This window comes from Sorex araneus, chromosome X, assembly GCF_027595985.1.
Source record: "Sorex araneus isolate mSorAra2 chromosome X, mSorAra2.pri, whole genome shotgun sequence".
NCBI lineage: Eukaryota > Metazoa > Chordata > Mammalia > Eulipotyphla > Soricidae > Sorex > Sorex araneus.
Genome location: NC_073313.1, coordinates 215,495,368 through 215,517,891, shown reverse-complemented (window position 1 = coordinate 215,517,891; position 22,524 = coordinate 215,495,368). Strand labels below are relative to the sequence as shown.

Genomic DNA, 22,524 nt, shown 5'->3' with positions numbered 1-22,524 from the left:
GAAAATTAGCTGATAGCAGTCTAGTGAAATACGAAAGCTTTATCAACAAATCTATTTAACAAATTTCTACATTTCTTTTAACAACCCTGATTTTATATTATTATTATTTGTTTTGGGCCGGGATTACTCCTGGCAGTGCTCAAAGGCCCGTATGTGGTGACTGAGATGGAACCTGGGTCAGTTAGCTGAGTACAGTCAAGAGCCCTACTTGTAGAATTACCTGGCCCTAACCATCCTGATTTTAAAAGGTCATTTTACATTTTTTAAATGAATAAATGATGCACAACTTGCATGGTCCATTTTAGTGGAAGAGGGGGAAAGGAATCCGTAGAGAAATGAGTAGGTAGAGAGAAATGGATAAACTTCCAAACACATACTGAATGTCCAACTATGTTTGAATGATTACACAAATTTTCTGTATAAGTAGAGAAGAAAACTCTAGAAAATGAGGGTACAGATCAAGAATACAAGGGTGGGTCTTTTGCCTTACGTGTTTCTGACTCTAGTTTCGTCCCCAGCATCCCATTTCCTCTTCTAAGCACCAAGAGGAGTAACCCCTGAGCATTGCCAAGTATGGCTCAAAAGCCCAAAGAAAAAAGAATGATCATGAAAACTTTTCAGACCACTTTTATATTATTTAATACAATTTTATATATAGCATTTAAAAGTTTATAAAGTTGTGCATAATTTTTTTAAATAGTGGTTAAGACCATGGAAGAGCCTGGCAAGCTCCCGGTGGCATATTTGATATACCAACTACAGTAACAAATAACAGGTCTCCTTCCCTTGACCCTGAAAAGAGCCTCTAATCATTGGGAAAAACAAGTAAGGAGAGACTGCTAATATCACAAGGCTGGGATGAAAGGAGATGTTACTGGTGCCTGCTTGAGTAAATCAATGAACAACAGGATGACAGTGATACAGTGATACAGTGATTTTTTACAAATAAACTTTAATGTGAATTTCATAAAACAAGTAACTATAGCTAGTCTCAATTCATTAAATTCTTAATACAAATTCTTTAAGTTTTAGTACTTTTGTATGCTAAAGTCTTCTAAATAATATTTTCTGGAAGTAATGTTTTTACCATTGAGTGGTAAAAATAAGTCATAACAAAGAAACTTAAAATCTATTCAGTATGAACTTTAGTTCAATGCATAAGATCAGTCTTCCAAACGTTCAGAAAAACTAAGTAAGGTTCCATAGGTAAACATTACCGTTGTGTAAAAACTAGATATTCCAGCTTGACATGATGCATAATTTTCTCCAAACTTTTTTGCATGATCTAAATTAAAATAGAAAACAAGTCAGAATTTTATTTAAAAATAGTTGTAATATGCATAATTTTGCTTTATACAAATTCTTACAAACTTATCTATTACTTTTACACTTATTTTTATATTCCTTTTAATAGTAGTAACTTCAGGAGATCCAGAGCAGCTGCGCACAAAACTGCCCCTCTGCTCCTTAAAAACTATGATCCGGGAGATCTACTAACCCATTTTGGCACCCAGCAGCTTCTTATGGAAATGCATCTAGACTTTGAACTGAGCTAAAATATCAGAAATCCAAAACCAAGCTCATAGAATCTTCATTCTCAGCAATGGAAAACAAATGATGCCTTTTCAGCAGGCTTGATTGTAGGGGGAAAATTCCAAATGATAATAGTGAGCTCTCTGTTGAAATATTGAATGTATTCAAAGTATAGAGAGAATAAAGTGAAGATCATTAGCTACTCAAGTGGGGGGTGGAGGTGGGAGGGGGTATATTGGGGTTCTTTGTGGTGGAACATGTGCACTGGTGAAGGGATGGGGATTTGATCATTATATGACTGAGACTTAAACCTGAAAGCTTTGTAACTTTTTTCACGGTGATTCAATAAAATAAAAATTTTTTAAAAAGTAGTAACTCCAATAAAACTTTAAAAGTTTCCCAAAAATCTTCTATAATCTTCAAAATATGACTATAAAATAGCAAATATAGTTATATATACACTACATATATGTATACATATGTGTGTGAGAAACCTGTCGTTTCTCACAGGAGATCATGCTACATACATTTAAAACTGCCAAATACTCAAAAAAGAAGCAGGATTTGTGATTTCTAGTCAAGATTTGCTCTTTTAAAATAGGCTTCCAAGATTTTACCTACTTAAAAATAACAGATTGAATCACGAAACACATGGGGATGGAAGGTCTTTTATTGTGAAGTGCCCAGAAGGGCTATTTATGGAATTTACAAGAGCAGAGCTTCACTTCTGAAGAACTAACATAAGAAAACCTCTATCACAGTAAGTATCAGGACCCCATGTTCATTTTTCTTTGCTAACCAGGAAGGAAAACTGCTAACTAGGTCTTTTTTTTTTTTTTTAAAAAAAAAGACTGTCATGATGTTTCTCTTTTTTGGGGTGTGGGGGTGGGTGAGGAGGATAGATTCTCTCTTTTTGTTTTTTGAGAGGGGGAAATAACCCCCAAAGCAGTCTTCAGGGTTCATAGAAGACCTACTTAGCAATCTAGCTGGCAGGCAAAGATTCAGCCTGAGAGCTAAACTGGGGACCAACCAGAGACCTCCGAGGCTATATCCAACGAGTGCTTAGGGGACCCTGTGGTTTGGAGGGAACACACACTGAGGTTTGCAGCATGCTTAACATGTTCCTTGCCTTCTGTAATATCTCTGGCCCCAAGATGATTCTCTTCAAAAACATTAATATATTGGGTAGAGTGTTTACCTTACACGCAGCCCACCCAGATTGATCCCGAGTACTGCTTATGTTCCCCCAACCCCGCCAGGAATGAACTCTGAGCACAGAGTCAGCAGTAAGTCGCACACACAGGTATGGCACACAAACCCAATAAATAAATCATTTCCCCCCACTGATCTTAGATATATTACTAGGTTTATCAATCTTTCGTTTTTCTGCAGCTAGGTAGATCTAAGCAAAATTGGTTTCTGTGAAAATCTAGATTTACATGCATTCAATATAGGGGCCAGGAAAATAGTTCAGGTAGTAATGCATATGCTTAGCATGAACCAGGCACCTGCTTTACCATATCATTGTAAGCCCCCAAGAGTCTGTAAGTAATTTTAAAATCAAAGTATAAACATTAACCAAAAAAAAAATAATTCAAAAATCTATACAGTAGACTACATCTTAATGTAATTGGGAATTTAAAAATTCTCCTTCATATTCTTGGCAATCAAAGGAAAATGAGGATGTGTATCAACTAAACTTCTTAAACATCAAACAGACCCCATTAATATTCCGAAATCAACAATCCCCATTATTTGCTCTAAAATAAAAGGTAATAGTTATAATTATATCCATACTTGAGAAAGATGTCAAAGTATATGCAAATTTTTGGATCCTAGGTATTTTGGTTGGATAAGCTGGAAAACCGGCACTCATATGAATATAATTCTGTGTTCCACTTTATAAGCATCACTTTTAACTATTTACTGATATTCACATCTAAATTATCATGTAATGTTAATTACAGCTTAAGATTTTCAAGGGAAATCTCATTCAAATGATACTAATCACTTCATGTTTTCAGAAAATTATGTAAATTTGAGGGCAAAATAAGTGGGAAAGTTCTTACATGCTTTGAATCCCTCGATAGTTTTAGAAGGGTTAAGACTAAAACAAATTCAAGTTCATTATTTTTGGCTAAAATTTTAAGTCTAATTTCATAATTTTAAGTGCCCTGTGCATATTTGCTGGGATCAGACTCACCTATGCTGAATTAAAATAAATTTTAATTTCACAGTGACTGAAAAATATAAAAATATATAAATATACAAATAAATTGAAACATAAGTGGATAACTATCAACTCTTAAATTCTTCATGTTAAACTCTGTGATCATAAAAATTTCTATTTGTTCAATCACAAAGACACGAGAGTATCTCGCCTGCATGGCAGAGCCTGGCAAGCTACCCGTGGCATATTCGATATGCCAAAAACAGTAACAACAAGTCTCACAATGGAGATGTTAATGGTGCCCGCTCGAGCAAATCGATGAGAAATGGGATGACAGTGACAGTGTTATATAGAATTATAATAATTAGGTAGAAGAGGATTTTAAAAAGAATACTTTGAGTAGATAGGTACCTTTTATTTAACTGCAAGGAAAAAACAAGAGGAAAGAAAGGAAGTTTAAAGGTATGTATATGTTTCTTTTGATCAGAGAACTTAAAAAAAAATCACGCCTTACCTTGATAACATGGAGCTATTCTTTTACTCAGTTCTGCTCGTAAATCAGAAGGTATTCCATAGCAAACACCAGTAGGGAGCTTATTTTCAGTTTTAATGTAAAAAATATTTTTCCATCTATGCCCACATGTCTGAACAAAAGTAGAGCAAAATAACATGAAAGTCACAACCAGGATATCTGCCTTCATGAAGCCCATGAAGTATTTCCAATAACTTACCACTATGGATCCATTTGCTCCTGGCTGCCTGGAAAGTGTGACTCCCAACCACTGATTGTCTCTTTCTTCCACACAAGTCTTTCCACAAGGTTCTCCATGAGGGCTACCTACAGCATTGTAAAGTAATTCATTCATCAGTTATCTTGAAAATAGCATTACTTGGGCAAAAGTATGGGCAATACACGCAGAGCTCATTTCCAATGATCCGTCTCACTGCCACGAGTGGTATCATCATTTATTCAGTGCACACAGTGGGGGCAATTGAGTTAGTCTGTGAGAACACAATGATTCTCCTCACAAGATAATTTTTGTTTGCAGAATTGATTTTCAACTGGTATCACCAGGAAGAAATGACCTCAATATAGGAGACAGTTGAGCAACAGGACTAGTGGAGGGAAAAAACTCTATCAATCAAGAGAGACCAAATTCAATAAAACTTTTGTTTTGACCACTTATCCAGCTTCGTAAGCAACCTTTTACATAGCATTTTAAAAACCGTTTTTTTTTAATGAGACAGTAAGAATAAAAAACATAAAAAGACTACAATATAGTCTTTAACATTTAAGTCAGTTTACTGGAGCTGCAAAGCAAAGACAGCATGTGGAAAGTGGTCTGTTATAATTAGCATACTAATAATGTACAGCATTTCAAACAAACTGACGGTTTGGTTTACATTTTGTGACTGTACTCATATTTTCAACACAGGAAAGACTTGTCAAGACAAATGTCTTCATTGTAAAAATAAAGAGACAGAGAGAGATAAAAAGAAAAGAAAAGAAAAGAAAAGAAAGAAAGAAAATAAAATTCTCGGTGGGCACTTACTCAATGCATGAATTGCCAGAAGGCCAAACATAAATGTAACTCAAGTAATATAGTACTTGTGAACTGTTCAAGAGAATAGAATCTTTGTGATCTTTTGCCTTTGCTTTATAGTTGGTATTCTGTTGAAGTTCAAATAAATAAATGATTGGTGGGGAGAATGTTGTATTATATCAGATTCCTTTTGAAAACTTCATTTACACTCTCTTCAATCACAATGCGACAGTTATATTTCACCTAAGCTTAATTCCAAGGACAGGTAATTATCAGTATAATTGGGTAATAATATGGAACTAGGGCTTTTTCAGTTTGTTTTTGTTTTTTGGAGCACTGGTCCCTGGTACAGTTTTAGTGATCATTTTGTCACTCATCAGACATTTTGTCTTTTCCCATAGCCTTGACCTCTAAATAAATCTGCTTTGGTTAATTCAGAATACCTATGTAAATAAGGCTACTATTTTGAAAGTGAAATCTGTTCACACGAAATCTCCTGGTGGGGACATATATTATGAACTGTAGCAGCTATTGCATAGACAAGCTACTTGGTTTCCAACCACCAGTCCAGACCCAACAAGACTGCCGGTAGAAAAAGGCTAAAAAAACACTCCTCTACAACCTTGTAGTCTGCAGACTTGTATGCACGCTGTTCTGCGGGTGTGAAAAGATTAGAGGATGTTGGTATAGACAAAGGACCAAAAACCCACAATACAGCTGAACAAGCTAACTCCTCTCTGAAGGCTCTGATTCATGAGGTCTGGTGAGGTCCTGATGACTCCCGGTGATTCTCACGTCTGATACAACAGAACAGCCTAATATCTTTCTGGCTATGTTAATGCAGATTAATGACAGATCCCAGGTGGCAGTGGTGCCTAAAGCACCAGACTGAACGAAGGGTACTAAGCACAGACCTGGTAAAAATAATGCTTGGGTTGATTAACGTGGTCACCTACTTGAAATGGGAAGTGAATGTTGCTATAGCTTAAATCTTGGTGAAGGATGGTTTAGGCGGAAACATAAGATCTCTGTGTTAAAACGAATAAAGTGAAAAAATAGGATGGCAGGGAGGGACGTGAGAGGCAGGGAGACAGAAAGAAAGAGAGAGTTGTGTGTTAGGTAGGTTAAGACCTAACACATGGTGTTTTAACTATAGTGGCTGCATAACACCAACATTATAAAAGGGAAGTGAAGTAACAGGTAGATATTTTAAATTTATAATCCTGATGAAACTTTCAGTTCAAATTTTTAATTAGATTACCACTATTTAAAAAAAAACTGCCAAAAATGATGATAAATGTTGAGTTTCTCTACTTCAAGCTAATTACTATTTACCACCATAGACATTTCTAATAAAACATTTTCTCTGAAAATACCAAAGTGTTTCTAAAAGTAGTCATTAATTAACTAAAGTAATTGAATAGGAGGAAAATTAGAAAGGAGGACAGTGGTCACAAATAACACATTATTTTTTTTTAAATGTGGTTTATTGGAGCTAGAATGAAGTACAGCAAGTAGGGTGCTTGCCTTACATGTGGTCAACCCAGATACAATGCCCTACATCCCATAGAGTTCCTGGAATCTATCAGGAATGATCACTGAGTGCAGAGCCAGGAATAAATTCAGAGTACTGCAGGAGGTATGGTCCAAAAACAAAAAGGAATATTTATTTAGTGGACACTTTCATTAAGATTATACCCAGTATCTGGAAGCTGATTTGTATTCCAGAGAAAGTACCAGAAAAAAGTACATCATTAGCTTCCCTGGTTCTTAAGATACTAGATCATGGGCCTTCCCTCATTCATAATCAAAAAAGCTATTTCTAAACAGAGTGTTCATTTATCTATCTATTCAGTTGAGTCTGATTCTCTGATAAACACTGATTAATACAATTACATTTATTTAAACTATCCTGTTTACTTCCAGTGATTCACAGATAAGGACTAATTCATCTTGGCCAGTACAGAATCTTGTTAATCATTATAGTCACTTCATCATGCAGTGCAGAAATGTGTGCTAAAAACTGAAGGTTCGGGGTTTGGAAACAGTGAAGAGGTTAAGGTACTTGCCTTGCATGCAGCTGACCCAGTTAAATCCCCAGGTAATAAGTAAAAAACAATTCAAACTCTCAGTTGTGGTGTGAGTGATATATTTTATATTGTGTATCTTAACTTAAACATATATACATAGATTCGAATGCACAGCTTTATTTAAAAAAAAGCCTTACCAAAAAAATCACAAAACAATTGTTCTTCCACATAAGAAGTAAAAATTCATTCATGAACAAACCTACAGATTCATATCGCTATCTTTTTTACTTTCTAATACTCTTTCCCAATAGCCACAGTAATACTGAGGTAAGTTTATTTTAGGTTCACAAAACACCCCACCCTTATAGTATCCTCATCATGTAGTGCAGGAATATGTGCTTAAAATAGAAGGTTCAGGGTCTGGAAACACAGCACAGGGATTAAGGCACTTGCTTTGCATGCAACTTCCTGCTACCACTGGGACTTTTCGTCATTTCTGGGAACTTCCCACACCCCCTTTTCTAAAATGTGAGAGAATAAATTCAGAAGAAGCAAGACATCTGCATCATCAGCATACACTTGAGTCCTTCACTGGAGATCTTCCTTAATCTCGCTTGCAGCTGAGTCTACTCCTTTATCATGGTGCTTCAGCCTTGGTTGGACTTCAGGATCACCTGAGGTGTTTTGAACACATATCAAAATCTGACCCTACTCCTACTGGCCAGATCTGATGTATTTGGGATGAGACACAGATATCAGAATTTTCTGAAAAGCTTCCCAGGTAATTGACATATGCAACTGGGCTTTTAAACAAGTGTCCTACACAGCAATTGAATGCAGAGCGCTTTTATCTTGTACTATTTCTTGAAAAGAACTACTCTCACTTTCTAAAAAAAAATGAGAGCATTATATTTCCAACATTTATGGTTTCAAGCAGATATTAAATGTTACATACAGATGTTAAGCACATTTTCATGTGGAGCTATAGCATTTCTAATCTGATCAAAAATGATGATTATTAGATGTGCAATCAGAAAGTTTCTTATGATTTTCCCTGAGAGGAAATCAGAAAAAAACATAGATTATCTTTTTATTTTATCCAAATGTCATGCTGAAAAGATTTATAATCCAGTTTTCAGTTGAGCTCATATATCATCAATCTAAGCTCTGGGTAAATTAAATCAGCCTCATAACTGAAAAAACATTTCACATGGTTTAAAAGAAAATAAGTTACCAGAAATTTAGATGATAATTTTCTTTCATTTTTCACAACTAGAATAGTTCTTAGCATAGGTGAACATATTTCCCCAGATGTTAAAAAAAACTATACACAAGCAATAACCCTTTGACTAAAACTTAAGCTGCATCTATGAACTGACACATCTAATATATACATTTATGTCTGACATAAAATAAATATGTATACATATGTGGAACATTACTGTCAGTGAGGTGTTAGCATACACATTAACTCATTTAATTATCATAGCAGAAACAGATGGTTGTCTACTTATCAATATATTATCATCATTATTAATAGGATTACCAATTACAGTTTTGAAATAATAGAACTATTTGTGATATTAGTAAGTTGTCCAAATCTATGGGTTGATAAATTGAAAAGAAAAAATTTTTTAAATCTTATAAATAAAAAAATCTGTTATTTCACATGATGGTGTTCTATAGATTACAATTTTACAAAATTAGACATAAGAATGAACTGAAATTCACTTCACTTTGGAAAAAAAATCCTTTTTCTCAGTTTACAATGTATAAAATATTGCAAATCTGCAACAAATTTTATAGCAGTCAAGGAAAAAAATGTCATTTGGTACTCATATAGGCCCTTTTCTCAATTTAGATGAGTTCTCAGAAGTTTGGCAATGAAATGTGTAAAGGAAATGATCAATGAAACAATCCAGTGAAAAGGAGTAAAGGAAATAATTGAACTCAAAATTCTTTTTTCAAATTCCTGCTGAATCAAGTGAGTGAAATACTTTGTAGGCAAGAGGAGCCCAGGACTTTTGCAAATGAGTCTAGTTGATTTGTCTTCTGCAACAGTATGACTTCCCTGAAAGACATCTGACTGGGATTTTCTTTTTCTTTTTTTTTCATTTATTTATTTATTTTATCTTTATTGAATCACTGTGAGATAGACCCTTACAAAGCTATTCATGATTAGGTGTCAGTTATACAGTGTTCCAACACCCATACCTCCACCAGTTTAACTAGGATTTTTAAGTCTAATATTCTAGCTACAGAGATCGTACACATATATATGATTGTTAAAGCACATGAGATGATTTTAAGTCTCAGATAACAGTACCTACTGCCAATGACTTCTTAAAGTAGAAGTTTGATTAGAGCAAAAGTTGAGTCCTAATATTTTCAACATTTCCACTTTGTGTTTTCCTTAAATTAATGCTGAACAATAAACACTTTATTTTATGTACTACAGTCATTTATTCAAGAGCTTCTTATTTGTAGAAGCAACAATCACTGTGTGGAAATAATTATACCATTCTAGCATGCCTCAAATTCAGAATACAGAAAAAATTGGATTAAATATAAGTATCTTAATTTAAATATGACAAGCTTACAGAGTCACCATTGCAGGACCAAAAAATTACAGAATAAATGTGCCTAGGCTGGCGCTTGGCAGGTGCTCAATAAACAGTGAGGGCTTCATCCCACTCCTCAGCCTACCTACCTGATGTTGCTTTGGAGTTGACCAGTAGAGGGAGCTCTCGATGCTGGGAGATTTGATCACTAGCCTTCAGTTCTTTAAGCCAAAGGGCCCTTCATTTAATTTGTATGGTTTTTAAAAAATTACTATTAAATAGTAATTGTTACATACTAATTACAATTAAACTACTTATTAAATAACTAATAAACTACAACTACTATTAAGCTACTAATTTTCTAATTAATATTAAACTCTTTGCCTTTATTAAAATTAACTTTTCTTTTGCATTAATAAAAGTCATGGTAATATTTCTAAAAAATAGAACTGATATTTGAATTTAACAGTAATAGCATGATCTTTAATAAGTAGAACATCGTGGGTTTAAGGATGATATGGAACATGAAAGCAGTAAACTTCCAAATCATTTTCTTCAGCTCATCAGATAGCCATGCAGACGGGATATTCTCTGTAGCTTGCCGGGCTCTCCCAAGAGGGAGAAGGAATCAAACCTGGGCCTGGTCAGACTAGAGCGATAGCACAGTGGGTAGGGCATTTGCCTTGCATGTGGCCGATCTGGGTTCAATTCCTCCATCCCTCTCGGAGAGCCCAGCAAGCTACTGAGAGTATCCCACCCTGGCAAGCTACCCATGGCGTATTCAAAATGCTGAAAACAGTAACAGTAAGTCTCACAATGGAGACGTTACTGGTGCTCGCTCGAGCAAATAGATGAACAACAGGGGGACCGACAGTGCTACAGTGCACCAGATAGGAAGAGTTAAAATAACAGATTACACATCAGAATTAGAATCTAGTCTCAAAGCATTTTTCTCAAAAACCATGCATTTAATGTCATAGTCTCAGATTTCTAATCCAAAATTTGATAATGGCTAATAATAACTCACTTTATATAAAAAATAATGTATGTGATCATAATAAAAGGTTAATTTGTATTCCTCTTATTTTATATATATTTATAATTTAAAATTTTATGAATTTTATTTTAATCATTTTAATTCATTATTTTCAAGCAGAGTATAATACAGAAGTGTATTGGGAGAAGTACTCGGGAGAAGTACCAAGTTCTAGGGTTGCAATTTTGCAAATCTGAGTTCATCTGAGTCATCTCTAGGCCTATTGTGTCTAGGAAATGTGGCTGCTTATGAGTTTGGTTCTAGATTCAGTCTTCTTTAGGGAATGTACATCCTAACATCTTCAAATGCCTAAAGAAAACTTACACAAGTGTTCTTACTTAGTAAAAACAGCAGAAATATGTAGTGCAACTATATTTGGTAAGCATAAAGAGAGAAGATTATCTTATGATCATAGCACAGCAGTAGGTCATTTGCCTTGCTTGCAGCCCACCCGGGTTCGATTCCTCCATCCCTCTTGGAGAGCCAGGCAAGCTACTGCCAAGTATCCCACCTGCATGGCAGAGCCTGGGAAGCTACCCTTGGGGTATTTGATATGACAAAAACAGTAACAAGTCTCACAATGGAGATGTTACTGGTGCCCACTCCAGCAAATTGATGAACAACAGGATGATAGTGCTACAGTGACAGTGATAGTGCTACAATGTTTTCAATAACAAGCATACTTTAGTGCATGTAGACATATATTAATTCATTTCATTTTCATGGCATCCTTGTTAAACAGATGCCATTATTATCATAATATTCCAGAAACAAGAGGAAATGGAGTAATTTACTCAGATCATACTCCTAATATCTGGAGGAAGGATGGATTCAAATCCATAATGTCAACCACCACCAGATCCTATTTTCAAATGCTTTGCTATTAATTTTTTTCCATGTTAAACATGGAAAGAACAAAAATACTGATATTAGTTATCCTATATTAATTCTACTTCAAAAACAACCTACTATTATAATATTAACTTTCAACATTTTAAAAATAAGAGATTTCTCTATATCTATTTTTTCAATTACTCCTATGGATTTGGTGACTCATTTAAAGAATTATCACTAATCGGAGTGCCAAATTTTGAGACCTTTGAAACATAATGCAATAAAAATATATAATAGGAAAAATATAATGGAAATCTATTTTCACTGAATTTTAGGTGGTCAGTATCCAAATTCAGGAAATAACAAAGTTTGAAACTATATAAGAATAAAAATCAGTAAATGAATCCTTAACACTCTCCTCTAACAACCAGAGTCACCTCTTTGTCCAAAGTCTCAAAGTGATATAAGTCGTAGTAGAGATAACAAAATTCAGACAATAGTGATATTGTAATAGATCACTGTCACTGTCACTGTCATCCCATTGCTCATCAATTTGTTCGAGCGGGCATCAGTAACGTCTCTCATTGTGAGACTTATTGTTACTGTTTTTGACATATCCAATACACCACGGGTAGCTTGCCAGGCTCTGCTGTTTAGGCGACATACTCTCGGTAGCTTGCCAGGCTCTCCGGGACAGAGGAATTGAACACGGGTTGGCCTCGTGAAAGGCAAACGCCCTACCGCTGTGCTATTGCTCCAGCCCATTGTAATAGGTAGTTTTAAAAAAAGCTTTCAATCACACACAAAATGCATTATGGTGAGAGCAATGCAGAAGAGCTTCTAAACAGAGGGGATATATAAGCAAGAATCTTCTTTATACAGTGCATCTTTGCAAGGATGCATTTAATTCATTTCTTATAATTTTTTCTATAAAATACTTGGTAACTAGATTCATACTCTTAGTACTAATATACATATGATAAGGTATTTCATTACAACTTATATAAAAAGATTGCCTCATTTTTAAAAAAATTCTTGGGAGTAAACTAAAATCACTAGAACAAATATACTGACTTAATGGGCCCCCATTCTGCCATTTGTAAATTCACTTTCATCTTCTAATTTGATGTTTTCAGATACTTAAAAAAAACCTTTTTTTTAATCACTTCTTGGCCTTTTGGTTAAGATCAAGGGTAAAAGATCCTATTTTTAGAAGCAGCTATGGATAATGAGCCTTCAGGAATGTACTCCTTGAAGATTTCAGCTGAAATCTGGATGGAGGTGGGGAATATGTTGAAGGCAGCTAGAAGGAATGGGAGTGGTCTGGTGGTGGGAGGTTCTTTAGGAAATAACAAAACTGAGGAGGGTTTTAAAGAAGTTGCCTCCTCATCAGCACTGAAACTACCCAGAAGACTGGACTCATCTGAGATACAAACACTGAACTTTTTAAAGATAATAAGGCACCACCCACCCGCAGAAACTGAGGAATCACCCAGAGAAGAGGGGATCCCCTCAGAAAAGAAGATCCTAAGGAAAACAAAAGGTTGTGATAATATAAAGACCATCAAGAGTCCAAGGAGTTTCCCTTTGCCAGCTTCCTAACAGATTTTTACCTACCCAGAAAGTTCCAGGAGAGGGAAGTTTGGGAAGAACACTATAATGCTCACCTATGCAAAGGAATGTACACTCATCATCTTGGGTATTGCCCACATCTCAAACTGAGATGTGTCCTGGGTTCTCTCCCCTCTGGAGAAGCCTGTGTTCCCTGCTAAACATGTAACTCTTTCCATTCTTTCTCTTTAAGATTCCTCTAAAAATTTTCCTGATTTTAAGGTTGATAATTTCTAAGTCTTCTCTCTGAGGAGTGATTTAGATCAGTGGTTTCTAACACTTTTACATCTATTGATCAGTATAAAAGCCCACTGGTTCCGATTTCTTGATGTGAGTAGGTTTTAGTCTTTGTTTTGGAAGACTGATCTTGACCTCTTGGTGGCATAATGATAGGTTGTGCAGATCCTAGAAGATCTTGCCCAAGTCTAAGAAATATATTCACTCATCTTATGTGCATTAATTTTTAATGTGCTCCATGCACAAGGCCCCTCTCCACACATTCAGATGAGCCCCACGCATGAAGGTACCAGCAAAGGAACTCAGGTGTGTGGGACGTAGGGTTGAGAACTCCAAGCCTGCTCTGATTGGGACTGGGCCTCTTCTGCCCAGATTTCCCATTTTCCAGTAGGTAGGCAGTCACATCCAGGGACTGCCCCCGGCGCCTTGTAATCCCACCAATGGCCAACATCCAGAGACTTAAAAGCAAGCTCCTGGAAGTGCACGACATTTTATAGCCTTGTTCTCCCTCAGGGAGAACCTGGCAAACTACCGAGAGTTTTCTGCCCACATGGGAGAGCCTCGCAAACTCCCCATGGAGTATGCCAAAACCAGTAACAATGCTGGGTCTCATTCCCCTGACCCTGAAAGAGTCTCCAATGTGGCATCGTTGGGAAGGATGAGTAAAAAGAGACTTCTAAAATCTCAGGGCTAGGACGAATGGAGACGTTACTGAGACCACTCAAGAAATTTGACGATCAATGGGATGATGATGATGATCATGTTCATCAAAACTAATTATAACTGTCTCCACTGCTCAAGTTTCCACTTCAATTATCTGTCCCATATAAGAGACTTAATTTCTTGAGTGCTTCAGTTTTGCCAGTTCAACTTTCTATTGCCAGTTTCTAGCATAAGTCAACAATATTTAATATATGAAGAATGAAGCCCGTTAAAAGACTTGCTGAAACTTTATTTTCTCACTCTTCTGAATCCTCTGTATTCTGGCTTCACCACTTAAAACTGGGTTAGTAAGATAACTAATAAACTCATTCTCTCCAAATCCAGTAAATCTTCCTGAGTCCTCCTAAATTCATATCCTTGCTTAATTTCTTATTAATTTTAATAAGTTTCTAATTCATCTCAAAATATCTAAGTCTTTTGACTTTTCTTATGTTACAATTACCAGGTATCACAATTACCCCTTTACTTCTCCTTAGTTTCCCCAAGCCACTGCACTTCTCCCTCTCTCCTCTAGTGCTTCTCAACCATGAATACATGTGGGAATTATGTGGGAACCTTTGAGAAAGTCCAGTGCTGCTCAACTCCCAGCCATTTTTAGTTCAGGATCCAACAGCCAGCAGGGTTGTTATTAAATCTCTGCAAGTTAATAGAATTTGCAGCCAGCATACATCCACATTGGTGACACTTCTAAAACTGGTAAAAATAAAGTTCCTTCTAGGATTCATCCTGGGTCCTCTGTTCTATTCAGCCTCAAGAGTTCCCAGGTTAAATTGATTTACGTCCCTAGCTCTGATCATCAATCCTTAACTCTGGACTACTAGTAGAGAAACATGCTTAGGCATGCTCTAGCACCCAATGAGTTATTAGATTTCTACTTTCATGTCTCACAGGACAAGAGTATCATCATTTCTCCAACAAACCGCGTCAGGATCTTCAGTAACATCACTGAAACCTTCTATTTTCATCTCTCATTCAATAATGGCCAAGATCTCTTGATTAATCTTTAAATAGCTATAGAGTCTCAATTCCTACTGCCATTTTTTCCATTCCTAGTGCCATTTTCTTCATACAAGCTTCTTCATATACAATGACCTAAATTATAATAATATCTTCTGAGAATTTTCTACCTTTTCGTCTGTTGTTTACTTTAAGTTTTGGGGTCACACTCAGCATTGTTCAGGAGTTATTCCTGGCTCTGCACTCAGGAATTACTCCTGACAGTTTCAGGGATCATACAGGATGACAAGGATTGAAACCAGGTTGAGTTGTCTGCAAGACAAATGCCATACCTGCAGGACCCTCTCTTACTACCTTTAATCTCGTCCCATTTCTTATATAGCATTGTTTACACTGCAACCAAAAATATCTGTCTAAATCACAAATGCCGTACTGTTGCTCAACATCCAATTTAAATACTTAAAGAAAATTATATACTCCCAAAGAGAATTTATAAAGTTGGAAAAATCATCCCTTCCTATCTCTCCATCCAGCTATCAATTTATACTCCATACTTCAACTGCATGCCTTTTTGATTTTCAGTTCAAAGTTGCTATGCCCTCAATCACCTTTATGCATACTGCCTGCCATACTCTTCCATAACCTCTTTCCCTGGCTGCCCCCTGGTTGTTATTAATTTCAGGACCGGAACACTAAAACGTTAGGATGACACCACCTGATTTTCTTTAACTAAATTAGATTTTTTATGATAATTTCCTTAATAGCCTAACTTGTACACAGAAACTCCCCTGGGTATGACCATAAAAAATTTATGTGTCCATGTTTGGCTCCTTGGCATCCTCAATCAATGACTGGGTGAATAAATGGCCTACAAATCTAAAAATTAACATATCTGTCACCAAACTGTTGCCAAAGTGAAATACATTGTAGTCATTAGAAATATCATTCAGTGATCAAGTAAACTTAGAGCAAAATATACAAAATACATTTAGAAAATCCCATTTGCCAAATTAAGTGGAAGCTATTCTTACAAAGGCAATTGGGATGCTATTGAAAAACCAAGGAATTTATAATGATCAGCCTGTATAAATCTCAGTTACAATTTTGAGCACTGCAATTTAAAAAGAAAAGTTATCAAGAACATATCTGGTTTCAACAATGAGACATTTGCCTTTTAATGATTAAGCTAATAATCCTGTGAATCAGACAGAAGTAAGAGTAATTATTAGTGTAATAATGCAATGCTAATTAACTTTAGCTTTCTAAATGGGTTATATACTGAAAAGCAGGAGGCTGATTAAGGTAGTATTATTTCTAGAAAGAAATCTAAAGAAGAATAATGATGACCAATTTGTAAGGTCCATTTTGTTTCTAGTTAGAAATAAAGAGGCACAAACTCACTTAAAAGTCCAATGACAATATAGTACTAGGTCTGGCAAAGATAAGTGTAGATTTTATTCACTTATGTACAGATAGGTAGTGAGAAAATACTGCCAAAAGTCCTCTTTTATGCAAAAACACATCATGTTTCTCTAATGCAATATATCCAGTAGAAATAAAACACAATATATAGCCTTGTGTTATATTTTATATATATTTTGTGAAATTTTTATATTTATATTTTATATAAATATTTAAAAACCTAATTTTATATTTATTTCAACATAAATCAATATGTAGAAATTAGTGACATTCTTTTATTACTGTTCAGAATTGGAACTTCCAGATGTAATTTACACTATAGCATCATTCAATGCAAATTAGCCACATTTCTTGTGTTCAATAGCCACATGTGGTTTCAGTCTACTCTATTAGGCTGTATAATTCTATAACGTTAGATTTTATTCCCAAGTATAAGATTATGTGTAAAGCTATAAAGCAGTGAAGGATTGACTATCTTTCAAATGATGATATAAAGATAATCTGTGTATAAGTTTTTATAATTTTTATTTAATTATAAATTCTTCCAACTCTCAGGTTACAGGTTATCTATTCATAGGCTATGATTAGCTATACTATTTCTGATCATTACCTGTAATGCCTAAGTACAGCAACCATATAAGATCAAAGTTTCCTTTTTAAAAACCTTAACAATAATTCAGCATTCTTCTGAAAAGAAAAGGACCTAGATATGTGAATATCACTGGGGTTTGATCTCAGACCTTTGATGAACAGACCCCCTTCCTTTGGTCTCAGGAGAAGGAAGTATCAAAATAGTGAAGAGAGAGCCTAAGGAAGCCAACCTGTATGCAGGAAAGTACCTTTACCACAGTCAGCTCACTGCCCTAAAAGAAGTGGCATTTATATTAACCATTTAGCATCTTATACCCTGAACACAGTAGATAAAATGGGTATTTGCTGCTTACTTCTGATTATGACTACAGTGAAAATACCATAGTGTGCCACAGATTATCTACAGGGTGGAAATGGGGTGGAGGGAGAAAGGGGCAAGGGAGTGGTTACTAATCTCTTTTTAGGGTAGCGTCTATCTGACCAAACTTTAATCTAAAATATGGAGACTGGTCCAAGTGGATAGTTTTTAAATTGCATGTAGACAACACTTTTAAAAGACTCTGCACGGGGCTGGAGAGATAGCACAGCGGGTAGGGCGTTTGCCTTGCACGCGGCCGACCCGGGTTCAAATCCCAGCATCCCATATGGTCCCCTGAGCACGGCCAGGGGTAATTCCTGAGTGCAGAGCCAGGAGTAACCCCTGTGCATCGCCAGGTGTGACCCAAAAAGCAAAAAAAAAAAAAAAAAAGACTCTGCACTTTTAGCTCCTTGCTAGTAAGCCAAGCCATTCCCAAATGAAACAGAGTATCTAATGATAGAACAATCTCAGCTTAGTCTTTAGTTAGTAGAATATTTCGGTTTGGCCAATAATAAAACTTTTTAAATAAAACTTTTATGTGAAAAATAACTTTGGTGAATATTACTATTCAAAACTGTGACTATTCTACCAGTTACCTGACTGACTAGTGTTCTACCAATTGCCTTCCTTTGCGCCTTTCACATATACACTGGCCCAAAATTTGAAAGTAAAAATGATCACTTTGGTTTTTCATTTCTAAGTTTCTTATTCATGAATCAGGCTGACAACAACAAAAACTTCCATTTTGTTTTTATCCATCAAAAATATTCCCTTAGAATGCCCCGCCACAGAGGTGGGGTCAGGTGGGGGGGGATGGGGTGGAAGGGTGGGAGGGATACTGGGAACATTGGTGGAGGAGAATGGGCACTGGTGGAGGGATGTAAACAAAATGCAAACATGAAATTTCTTAAGTTTGTAACTGTAACTCAAGGTGATTCACTAATAAAAATCTAAAAAAAAAATTCCCTAGTTCATGTGCAAACTTCTGAGATTATTTCTGAAGTCACTCCTACCCCTCCCTTATTTAAAGTATGTAGTCCTTTCTTCATTTTTGACATATATTATTCTTATTTTACATAATCTGACATGATCCATCCAGTTAAACACAGACATCTAGAAATAGACTCAATTCCCTTCCAGACAGGAAGTAAATGCTAAATACCAGTAGTTATAAAGTCATGATCCAGGAAACTATGACAGGACAATAGAAATTATTTATTTTCTTTCCTTCTTTTTTTTAAATAGCTCTTGAGACCACATCAAGATCCTCTTGCAGATGAAGTTAGACTGATACTCTCCTTAATTCCCTAATTCTTCGTCTAAGCCTCTTCCATGGACTTAAATAGTTGCTTTGCAGAATCTTTCCAAGTGGACAAGTTTGTGAGTGTGCTATGGTTTCCTACTCTACTTTTGGGGGACTAAGATGCTTCTACATGCTACAGATAATTCCTGAACTTTTATATATACTTTCTGGGTTAAAAAAAAAGAGTGAGAGAGAGAGAGAGAAAATTCTATTATATGCATTCTCTGTGTTCACTCCAATTAAAGATAAGTGGTTTTCCTGTTTGGAAAAAAACCAAAAAACAAAACTAAGTACTACTACTGGAAGTAAGGGGATGGAAGAAGAAAGAACTCATTTACCCTAAAGTCCACAGTTCATGAAGATAAATATGAAAAAATATCAATTATGAACCATCATTCACCTTTAGAGATCCGCAAAGAAAATAGTGGCTCCTCATTTAATTTTATTTACATTGAAGAGAAAAGAAAGGAAGGGCTCAGGCTTCTAACAAAACAAACTTTTACCAAGGATCCTATCTTCCATTCATCAAACTTTAGAAAAGTTACTGCAGCCCTCTGAGTCAGGTGGCAAGCAGGAATAATGCAAAGATGACCTAGTGGTACTAGGGGGTGGGGTGGGGGTGGGAGGATTAGCAATACATATAGCAGTGACAAATCCTGTTTGGTACAAACTAGTTCTGAAATACTATTCATTCCCCTTTCTTGTCCCCCTGTATCAGTAGTGAGAAAAAAGTGCCTTCTCTGTGAAAGAAACTTTCTCCATCACCTCATCAGAATACATTTTTCAAGTTGCCACAAACCTCAGATGAAGAAATGACTGTACATGCAGGAATTCACTGGACATTTTTTTTGGAAAGAAAAACCAGTAGTTATAAGTAAAGCTTCATTTTAACTGTATTAACAAAGAAAGTGCCAATTTTTCCTTGTGTTCTTTTACTTTCTGTATTCAAAGTAAAACTGCACTGTTACATTTTTAAGAAACTCTGTGGGATCAACCCCAAAGTCTCTTCCTAATCTTCCAGCTTTGTCTGCTGTTTAGCTAGATCAAGAATGGAAATAAAGTTCTTAGCTGTATCCTGTCCTTATAGTGCGTGCAGAGACTTTGAAAACTGCTGTGTCCATGTGGTTGGGGGGGGGGAGAGAAAGAGGTGAAGAGAAGGTAGCCCAAGAAACTTCCCTCCACTTCATAGTTTTGTCCCAGCACTGCAGTCAAAGTCATAAGCAACGGGGAGAGAAAGACAGGGTAGCACTTTGGGGTTAAGAAAAGGTGATGAGGAGTGAAAAATCAGTCACTTTAAAACTAGAAGGAACAAACAAGAGTTTTTCCAGGACTCGTGCCGTGGGTCCACAAGTGGGGGAGTTGGGGCGGGGCGGAGGAAGCAGGTGTCACAAACTCACGACCCCAGACCCAAACTCACCCAACTGGAGCTGCTCGCAGGTCTGGCCCGGATTCTTTCCAATCCTGCATCTGTAAATCGCCCCGGGATGGACCACGGAAGCATTGGCCAGCCAGTTGGCCCTGGGCGCGCCCACTAGGAGCCTAGAGCGAGAAGCGGGCACGTGTGCACAGAGGTGAGCAAAGCTGCCCACCACCCGCCCTCCCAGCCCCCGACTTTACAGGCGCGCAGCGGACCGTGGGGCAGCTCGTAACCCGCTCTCCTCCGCGCACCCCACCCGACACCCCTAACTCCCAGCTCCGCAGCCCGGGGCCGGAGTGCACTCTGGCCACTGCCAGCGCCAAGGGAAGTTCGGCAGTGGCACAGCCGGGTGGTCGCTCGTCCCCCTGGCTCTCCCCCCGAAACCCCTTCCGGCGCAACCGAGTTCCCGCCGGGCAGGGGATCCCTAGGGCGCCCCGCACACGCGGTCCCGGGCTGCCGAGCGCTCCGGGATCCCCGTCCACTCACCAGCGGTGCGCCCCGTGGCTGTGCAGCACCACCGAGTAGCCGAAGAGGGTGTCCGGGGGCCCCTGGTAGAGCAGCGGGTTCTCGGTGTCCACGTTGTAGGAGCGCACGATCGGGACCCCCAGGCACAGCAGCAGCATCACCGCCTCCGGGACGGCGGCCCCTCGGGGTCCCGGCCCGCGCCTCGCTTCCCCGGCCATGCGTTCTCGGACGGAAACATTCAACACGCAGCGGCCGCAGTCCCAAAGTTACGGGGCGCGACGCCCAGGGGGAGCGCGCCCCCAGCCCCGAGGCGCGGCGAGCCGGCGCGGCGGGCGGGCGGGAGGCGGGGAGTGGGGAGCGCGGGAGGGAGGGCGCGCGGGGGGCGCGGCCGCGGGCGGGGCGATCTGGGCGGCGGCCGGCGGGATGCACGCGCTCGCCTGGCCCCACGCCCGCGGTCTGCAGCCCGAAGATGCCGGGGCTCCCGCGGTTTCGGGGCGCCGGCCGTTGGGTGGGGTCCCGGGCCTGATGTGAAGGCGCGGCCCTGCCCCCCACCTCAACCCCACCTCCAGGCCCCCGGGCACCTGGCTCCCCAGCCGCGCGGCTGTAGGGGGCGCTGGGGGACCTCGGTTGCACCGGACGCATGTCCGGTCCGGGTGTCCGAGCCGCACCGCGCCGCTGGACGCGCCTGGACACACCCCGCTTTGTAGGAGCAGAGCCAGGAGCCGCGGTCTCCCTCGCCCCGGCCTGGGTGCGGGGCGGCGTGGCCCCCACGCGACTTAGGGGTGGCGGGGACCCTCAGATCTTTTCCTGAAGAGTTGACCTCAGGACGTGATTTGTGGGGAAGAGGGACTGTGGGAGGAAGACGAGCAACCGCTGGAGGCATTCAAGAGAGGGCCACAAGGTAAAACACAAGCAAGCCCCCCAGCCCTGGGAACATTTCAGTGTCAAAGACGTGGTTGGCTTTTTGCTGGAGAACTAGAGCCCGCCACCCCCCAAGTTCACTTCCTTCCTCCCTGCAGTTCCTCTTGAGTGAAGACTGCAGGGGGGAAACAATAAACAACCCCCGCCCCCAACACCCCCCCCCCCCCCGCGGTTGGGGCTGTGGCTGAGTACATCTTCCAAGAGGGGTGAAGAAAACACTGGAACTTCCCTCATCTCAACCGATTCCTCTTGGGCTGGTTCTTGGGAGACCCCTTCTTACGTGCCCCCCTTCTTCCCCTTGCCACCGGATACACCTGCCATCGGGGCTCTGCACCTGGCCAGGAGCTTAGGCACCCTCCGAAGCCTCTGCAAACAGGACCACACACAACACACTAGTGCCAGCTGGTGATTCTCATCTTTGCGGTCCACGGTGGGACTGGAAACACTTTTTGGAGCAGAGACAACCAAAACTTTAGGGTGGCATTTCTAGGAGATGCACGTCTATGTTGCTGTACAAAATGTTGCTGTACAAATAAACAAGAAAGAAAAGGGTGTTATCACAAACGGGAAATATGTGTATGTGTCTTTCTGTCTGCACTTAAAACCACATAAAAATGGCTCAAGTAATAAAGGCAGACAGAACAAAAACAGTGTTCATTTGTTGAACACATTCATTGAGCAACATTGTGGGGCTCATAAGATACCACAAGATCAAGACAGAATGAACTTCTAGGAATATTTTCATGCCAAGAGGCAAATAGAAAAACTACTACTAGCTAGAGAAGATTCTAGATCTAGGAGGAGCGCTAAA

The 22,524-nt window shown here is 38.7% G+C and overlaps 1 protein-coding gene across 1 annotated transcript in view; it reads right to left on the bottom strand.

Annotated features, from left to right (window-relative positions):
* Nucleotides 1–21,010, bottom strand: part of ITGA4 (integrin subunit alpha 4) — a 77,293-nt gene extending 56,283 nt beyond the window's left edge. Inside the window, exons 1-5 of the mRNA XM_004601377.2 lie at nucleotides 20,814–21,010; nucleotides 20,328–20,449; nucleotides 4,435–4,541; nucleotides 4,218–4,347; nucleotides 1,218–1,285 (exon numbers count right to left, since the gene is read on the bottom strand). Of these exons, the coding sequence (XP_004601434.1) occupies nucleotides 1,218–1,285; nucleotides 4,218–4,347; nucleotides 4,435–4,541; nucleotides 20,328–20,449; nucleotides 20,814–21,010 (624 nt within the window). The remainder of the gene's footprint in view (nucleotides 1–1,217; nucleotides 1,286–4,217; nucleotides 4,348–4,434; nucleotides 4,542–20,327; nucleotides 20,450–20,813) is intronic.
* Between the last annotated feature and the right edge of the window lie 1,514 nt (nucleotides 21,011–22,524).